The sequence below is a fragment of the Drosophila bipectinata genome, unplaced genomic scaffold, assembly GCF_030179905.1.
Source record: "Drosophila bipectinata strain 14024-0381.07 unplaced genomic scaffold, DbipHiC1v2 scaffold_302, whole genome shotgun sequence".
In the NCBI taxonomy this organism is placed as follows: Eukaryota; Metazoa; Arthropoda; class Insecta; order Diptera; family Drosophilidae; genus Drosophila; species Drosophila bipectinata.
In genome coordinates this window covers 131,480-138,086 of record NW_027222956.1, presented here as the reverse complement: position 1 = coordinate 138,086, position 6,607 = coordinate 131,480, and the positions used below count along the sequence as shown (strand labels likewise).

Genomic DNA, 6,607 nt, shown 5'->3' with positions numbered 1-6,607 from the left:
CTAATGCAGATCCTCCTGGCGTGTAATGGTCCTCATCACGAAGAGGTTAAAATGTTCTTCCACTCAAAGAACCAGCGCGAGGCCTGCGTTACCGCTCTTCTGCTGGCCACATCGGAGCGGTATCGCGGCGGTGAAATCCACCTGTGGGCCACCCAAGCGTTTATGCTGTACGGCGGTGAACCGTGCTTCCAGCACCAAAAGTTCGCCAGCGCCAATAACCGCAATGTGGCCAACCAAACCCTGGGTCCAAGTCCCAACGTTTCGGTCGCAAGGGACCGTTTACCAATGTACATGTCCACGCCCATGCCAAATACCGGAGCGGCTGGCAATTCTTTTCCAGCTTCGCAATACAATGTGCCACTTAGTCCTAGTAAGTCAAGGGAATATCCTAAAAGAAGGATAATCTTAATTAAATATTAAATATTATTTTTTTAAGTTGGAATCAATCAGCAAACGCAACAGCCATCCGTTAATAACGAAAATTCACCGATCATCTTCTCTGCCAAACACGACGGATTGTACCTGTACGTTGGCAGGATGCTGCGTCCCATTTGGCAAATGCGTTGCGTGGATGATAACTTTTGCTCCAAACTGCAAGTGCAGGATTGTGATGGTTTGCTTTGTGATCTACTAGCCTTGCGGAGTTTCTTGGAAGCTCACTCGGTTCATGATATTTCCAGTAAGTTGCCACAGGCATAAACCATTTTGTATCAACAAATAATATGATATGCTTGTTTATAGCTTCGAATCGTGCCCCGTTTGAAAGCCATATAGATCGGACCAGCGGGTACAGTAACATCTTAATAAACAACAGCCACATGCCCCTTACAGAACAAAGAAATTTGAGCGAGCAGGCTCAGGTGGAAGAGAAGCGATCCCTCTCGTCCCTCAATCTGTTTATAAGTAAGGTTCTAAGTTAAGATTCGTAATTCAATTCTCTAACTAAGCACTTCCTTACAGAACACGCCTGCGAGGTTATATCACTTTGGAGTATCTTAACCCACCATCCGTTCCAGCAGATATGCCTGCAACTTAGCCCCGAGCAGAAAAAGATGTTGAAGTGTTGCTCTTTCCGTGACCTCTTCCTGACCCGGTCAGAGGTGTGCGCATTTTTGATTATTTCTTTAATAAATCTATACCTCAAGGACAAGGCGGGTGTGAGCGACGTATCAGCCAAATTGCGCGACAAATGCCCCAATCTCTATAGACACGAAGACGCTGTGACGTCCAAGGCCACCGAGCTTCTAATGACCGCTAAGAATTCCACTTCCCGAAGCGAAAAGGAGCAATGCTTGCGCACCACTCTGCACATATGCAAGGAAGCTGCTCCAACTCTTCCACTGCACAGTATTTGTCAACAATTTATTTCCGCGGACTTCTTTGAAGGGGTTGTCGAACTTACAGCCGTATGTGCAGCCAAAAGCGACCCCGAAGAAGTGGGTATACACTTCTATAATAACGGCGAGCCCACAGAGGATCGCGAGGGCTACACTTGCTATGCCACAAGGTGAGTTTAAACCTCTTACTAGTTGAAACCCTTAAAATTAAAATACCATTATTTTTTGCAGAATGAATTACTACAAAGAAGTCCAAATGATGCTGGACCATGTGTACCAAACATCTTGCAATAAAAAAACTATGCAGGAACAAGCGCAATCTCACATTCAACCCAAAAGTGTTCCATCTACAAAGAGTTCTACGAAGCAAACGATCCAGAAAATTGTGTCACAAACTCTTCAAATCAAAGACCCTTTAATACATGTCACCCTATACGAATGGCTTCTGGCCCACGAAATGTTGAGTGAACTATTGGAAGTTGTGGAGCCATCGCTGGGCGAGTTCCTGCGACGCAGCGTATCGAGAAACGCGGAGAATGTCATTCTCATTGATTTACTGTGGAAATATTACGAAAAGAACGGGCATCATGCCCAGGCCGCTCAGATTCTGGATAACTTGGCAATGACTAGGAGCGAGAATATAACACTGGAACAGCGAATCGAGTACTTGGTGCGGGCAGTAATGTGTATGCGAAATGGAAACGTTGGTTCTTCAATAACTAATGGAATCTTTCTCAAGGAACTGGAAGATAAGGTAAGTCACTCGTCTAACCTGAAGAAAGTCTTTTTATTGATCTATAAATTATTATACAGCTGGACATTGCACGAGTCCAAAAAGGTGTGCTGGCGGATATGAGAGCACTGGCCAGTAGGAATATCGAAGCCGCCTCAGCCGTTAAGGAGTTAAACTTTGCTCTGTACGATATCACACAATTATATCAGCATTTTGCGGAACCCTTCAATCTATGGGAATGCCAATTGTCTATATTGAACTGCTCCCATCACAATGATCCACTGCTGATTGAGTCAGTATGGGGTAATATAATAAATAGCATTGTAGAAGAGCCGGGAACAACGCATGAACGGAGTGTCAGATTGTTCACAAAGATGGAGCTTTTAGTGCGCGAATATGGAGAGTCGGGAGCTTGTTTCCCATTTGCTTTCCTTATCAGGGAGCTTGAAATTAAAGCCTGCCAACTGAAATTACCCGAAGGAATAGTGCCAGAGAAACTGGTGACAATGAATCTAGATGTTGAGCTACTTCTAGAATACTATTCAAGGTATTTAAAAATATATTTTGCTTTGGAAGTTTGATCTTTAATCTCTTAAATACTCTTTCAGAATGATATCCATGAACGAGCGAGTGTGGGCCAACGAGGGTAACGAATGGCATTTGATTCAATCCGCCATTCGGGTGGTCTCCCTTCTAGCAGACAACGCACAAACTATTTGGTACCGATCCAAGTAAGTTAAAGAAATCAGGATATGTTTAAAGACCGTTCTAGCTAATATGTGAATGTGTTTTTCAGAAGAAGGATTATTGGCAAGGCCCAGGATATTGTGGCGGGCTGCTTAAATATTTGTTACCAAAAGCCCGACACCAATCGTCTGCAGCACTCTCTCAAGGAACTTCAAAGTCGACTGCAGCGGCTATTAATTTAAACTTTAGAGCGCCCCTTTTTTTTGTCTTAAAGTGCATAATATGATTGAATTGAAAAAACTTGGATTAGATGTTAAGTTTGACTGAGATATATGTGTTTGTATTAAAGGTGTTAAAATAAAATGATTTCCTATATAACCTTATTTGTCCCATAATGCTCAGCACTCACGAGGTGTCCATCATTTTAAGGTGGGCTTCCGTCAAGATGCATTTGGTCATGTGGCAGGGGCATGGCACTGGATGTTCCTCGATCTGCGGATCAAGTTGGTCCACCTCCAAGTTGTATTTCCGTGCATCGTCCCCACTACGCCTCATACAGATTTTGAATGCAACCGGCTCTCGTTCCTCCATATTTTCGCAGATCTCCTCGGGCAGCACCAGTACAACCTGTTTCCAGTGCGTCAACGGAGCGTCTGGCGCTGTGCTAAGCACAACAGAGTTGTCGCCTGGAAAACGCACCTCAAACCAAATACAGAACCCTTGATGGTTTCCGCTTTTCTGAAGAGCCACCACATCCTTGAACTCAATGCAGTCCAGCTCGTTAACAGTCACGTCCAGCAGATTCATCCAGTGGAAAACTACGCCCTCGTGAAGCAGATCTTTCGGTTCCACCGGCAGTACCGAAGGTTTTGATGACTTTTGTGCTCTTAATTTACTGGCAAAAGTGGTCATTTTGATGCCATCCACATCGTTCCAATCATCATAGAGAGCCGGCACGGAGCATGGAGCCACGAAGATGGTGCATTCACTGGGAAAGAGAAGTCCATCCTCCTTTAGAAACTGGTCCCTTGCATACAAAACAGAGTCCAGCATGCCCTCATGCAGCAGATAGAAGCCCATCCATTCGGATACAATGATGTCCACCTTCTCAGCATTGGATGGTAGCACAAATTCCTCTACTCGGGAGTTAATAACCTTGACAATATCTGTTAAGCCATTATCCTCGATCAGATCCAGGGCTACTTTGGTGGCCACATTGGAAGCCTCTATGGCGTAGACCAGACGAGCTCCAGCTTTGGCACAAAACGCAGACAGGATACCTGTGCCGGCGCCCACGTCCATTACGATCTTGTCCTTAAAAAGTTCTTTATTGCCCAGAATAGCTTCAAAGTAGGCGGCTTGCCGGGGACGATCCCTCAGCATTAGCTCATGGATCTAAAATTATGTTTATTTTCAATTACTTCTGATTACTCCAATTATTTTTCCAAAAAGCTCACCTCCAAGTTTTCATATTCTGTGAAATAGGTATTTGTCGCCATGTCTGCCCAGGTTACAGGACCTTATCAGAACAGGTAAATATTTCAAAACAACGTGCTGAGTTTTTTATGCACGTTTAAAAATGATGTTGCCAGACTGTTCGCTTAGACCACAAAAAAAATTAATTTAATAAATTAAAATATAAAATAATATTATTTTTTATAATTCTTTAGTGTTTTATGTATAAAATGGTTTATTTAAAAGGCAAAAATAGATTATAAATTATTTAAAATATTTAATCCTTTTTATAACAGCACTTTTCAACACTACCCGAGCAGCTGTTTTCAGCGCTGACCAGCACAGCTTCAAGTATTTTGCTGAAAATTCTGACAACAAAAAATGCAATATATAAAAAAGGGCTAAAGAAGTCGCCTGAAATGGTAATAAACTTTTTCAACTAATAAGCACCCGGCAGAGGCATGTCCAGGAAAATGCTCAAGATGTGGATTCTGCAGAGACCCGTGCACTGGGTGCTTTTGATCGCTCTGTGTGTTCTTACATGCGGTGGATATTGGTTGATCTGGTCGGAGATTCGCCTGGAACATGGTATACCCCATGAATATCATACTTTTATCGTTAATCCTAACTTAATTCCCTTTTTAGCGCTAAAGCCACTGTCCAAGCTGACTGCTGGGGGCCGCGCCCTGGCTCAATCGCTGGTCCCTGATCCACGCGGCTCGTCCGCGGATGATTTTGACTTTGAGGAGCAACTGGTGGTGCTGTACAATCGTGTACCAAAGACGGGATCCACCAGCTTCGTCAATATCGCGTACGATCTGTGCAAGCCAAACAAGTACCATGTACTGCATATCAACGTGACTGCCAATATGCATGTCCTGTCTCTGCCCAACCAAATTCAATTTGTTCGGAATGTTTCCAAGTGGCATGAAATGAAGCCAGCTCTTTACCATGGTCACATGGCTTATCTGGACTTTTCCAAGTATGTGCTTCTAGTTTAAATACCTTACAATGTATTAAATATTTTCTCTTCCAGGTTTCAAGTCGCTCACAAGCCCATATATATTAACCTAGTTCGTAAGCCTCTGGATAGACTTGTATCCTACTATTACTTCCTACGCTTCGGCGACAACTATCGACCGAATTTAGTACGCAAGAAGGCTGGCAATAAAATAGTAAGCACATATCTAAACACCTTGGTATCTGAGGAATATATATTTTACTTCATTTTCAGACCTTCGATGAGTGCGTGGTGCAAAAGCAACCCGACTGTGATCCAAAGAATATGTGGCTGCAAATACCCTTCTTTTGTGGCCATGCCGCCGAGTGCTGGGAACCCGGCAGCGCTTGGGCTTTGGACCAGGCCAAGCGGAATCTGGTCAACGAATATTTTCTAGTCGGAGTCACCGAGCAGATGTACGAGTTTGTGGATCTACTCGAAAGATCACTGCCCAGAATATTTCACGGCTTTCGCGAGCACTATCAAAATTCAAATAAATCTCATTTGCGCGTGACGTCATCGAAGTTGCCGCCAAGCGAGTCAACCATAAAGGCGATTGAAAAGACAAAGATCTGGCAGATGGAAAACGATCTGTATGAGTTTGCGTTGGCCCAGTTTGAGTTCAACAAAAAAAAGCTTATGCAGCCAGACAACAAGCACTTGCAAAAGTTTATGTACGAAAAGATTCGGCCAAAATGATTGACAAGGCACAAACGAAGTCGCAGAAACCGAACTATGATGACTTCACTTTCTTAGAGATCTGACAGCTGGCAGCGCAGGATTTTTGCATTGTAAATACGTAACCACCACAGTTTGAGTTTGAATTCTACCTAATTCAAATTCATAAGTGAACCTAAAGACTTTAGCATTGAATATCGTTGGCATATTAATCAATCTTTTGTATGTAGTCTAAGCATTACCCTTGTATAACATCCAAAAAGGCTTTCTAGTTGAATGTAAGCAATATCTAGCAACAATTGTCTGCACAATATCTCTTGATTTAGTCAAATCTATGTTTTATACTCGACAATACAATGCAATGATGAATGAAGAGATACATTTTTGTAGAATCTGTAAGTGTAAGTTTATGAATATCGGATGTAGATCTAATATAGATCGATTCTCATTAAATGTAAATGACACACAACTATATGATAACGATCTATGTGAATCTTGACATTTAAATTAAATGCATGTAAATAGTTGATAATTGATTTTATATTTGCCCCGTTGTGCGTATCAACAGCTGTTGATGGGGATTGCGTGTTTGCAAATTGATTTATTCTGTCGTTGGATTACTTTTAACTTTCAGCAAGCTGTACTTTGTCTAAACTAATTGCAATTGGCTGGCTGTCGAAATTCCGGCGGACCTTAAAAGCTGACGTAGCTCCATGG

At 42.7% G+C, this 6,607-nt stretch overlaps 3 protein-coding genes across 3 annotated transcripts; 2 read left to right on the top strand and 1 right to left on the bottom strand.

The window, feature by feature from the left end:
- The first annotated feature begins 6 nt into the window (after positions 1-6).
- Positions 7-3,135, top strand: LOC138927545 (nuclear pore complex protein Nup154-like). Its single transcript, XM_070282804.1, has 8 exons — positions 7-370; positions 437-679; positions 742-903; positions 961-1,507; positions 1,569-2,091; positions 2,151-2,617; positions 2,679-2,801; positions 2,867-3,135. Exons 1-8 carry the CDS (start codon positions 52-54, stop codon positions 2,997-2,999), a joined length of 2,517 nt encoding a protein of 838 aa, XP_070138905.1. The 5' UTR covers positions 7-51; the 3' UTR covers positions 3,000-3,135.
- LOC138927547 (uncharacterized) lies at positions 3,071-4,357 on the bottom strand. Its single transcript, XM_070282806.1, has 2 exons — positions 4,215-4,357; positions 3,071-4,152 (listed from the first exon to the last, which is right to left on the bottom strand). The coding sequence occupies exons 1-2, from the start codon at positions 4,254-4,256 to the stop codon at positions 3,163-3,165; spliced, it is 1,032 nt and encodes a 343-aa protein (XP_070138907.1). The 5' UTR covers positions 4,257-4,357; the 3' UTR covers positions 3,071-3,162.
- A 171-nt stretch (positions 4,358-4,528) lies between these two features.
- LOC138927546 (heparin sulfate O-sulfotransferase) lies at positions 4,529-6,424 on the top strand. Its single transcript, XM_070282805.1, has 4 exons — positions 4,529-4,800; positions 4,858-5,194; positions 5,249-5,387; positions 5,447-6,424. Exons 1-4 carry the CDS (start codon positions 4,674-4,676, stop codon positions 5,909-5,911), a joined length of 1,068 nt encoding a protein of 355 aa, XP_070138906.1. The 5' UTR covers positions 4,529-4,673; the 3' UTR covers positions 5,912-6,424.
- Positions 6,425-6,607: the final 183 nt, after the last annotated feature.

What these genes read in the sequence shown, in the direction of transcription:
- LOC138927545 (XM_070282804.1), top strand. Translation starts at nt 52, where the DNA reads ATGTTCTTCCACTCAAAGAACCAGCGCGAGGCCTGCGTTACCGCTCTT. An exon ending in TACACTTGCTATGCCACAAG is followed by an intron (nt 1,508 to 1,568) that starts GTGAGTTTAAAC and finishes TATTTTTTGCAG; the next exon opens with AATGAATTACTACAAAGAAG. An exon ending in TCAAGGAACTGGAAGATAAG is followed by an intron (nt 2,092 to 2,150) that starts GTAAGTCACTCG and finishes ATTATTATACAG; the next exon opens with CTGGACATTGCACGAGTCCA.
- LOC138927547 (XM_070282806.1), bottom strand. Translation starts at nt 4,256, where the DNA reads ATGGCGACAAATACCTATTTCACAGAATATGAAAACTTGGAG. An exon ending in CAGAATATGAAAACTTGGAG is followed by an intron (nt 4,153 to 4,214) that starts GTGAGCTTTTTG and finishes ACATAATTTTAG; the next exon opens with ATCCATGAGCTAATGCTGAG.
- LOC138927546 (XM_070282805.1), top strand. Translation starts at nt 4,674, where the DNA reads ATGTCCAGGAAAATGCTCAAGATGTGGATTCTGCAGAGACCCGTGCAC. An exon ending in GCTTATCTGGACTTTTCCAA is followed by an intron (nt 5,195 to 5,248) that starts GTATGTGCTTCT and finishes TTTCTCTTCCAG; the next exon opens with GTTTCAAGTCGCTCACAAGC. An exon ending in AGAAGGCTGGCAATAAAATA is followed by an intron (nt 5,388 to 5,446) that starts GTAAGCACATAT and finishes CTTCATTTTCAG; the next exon opens with ACCTTCGATGAGTGCGTGGT.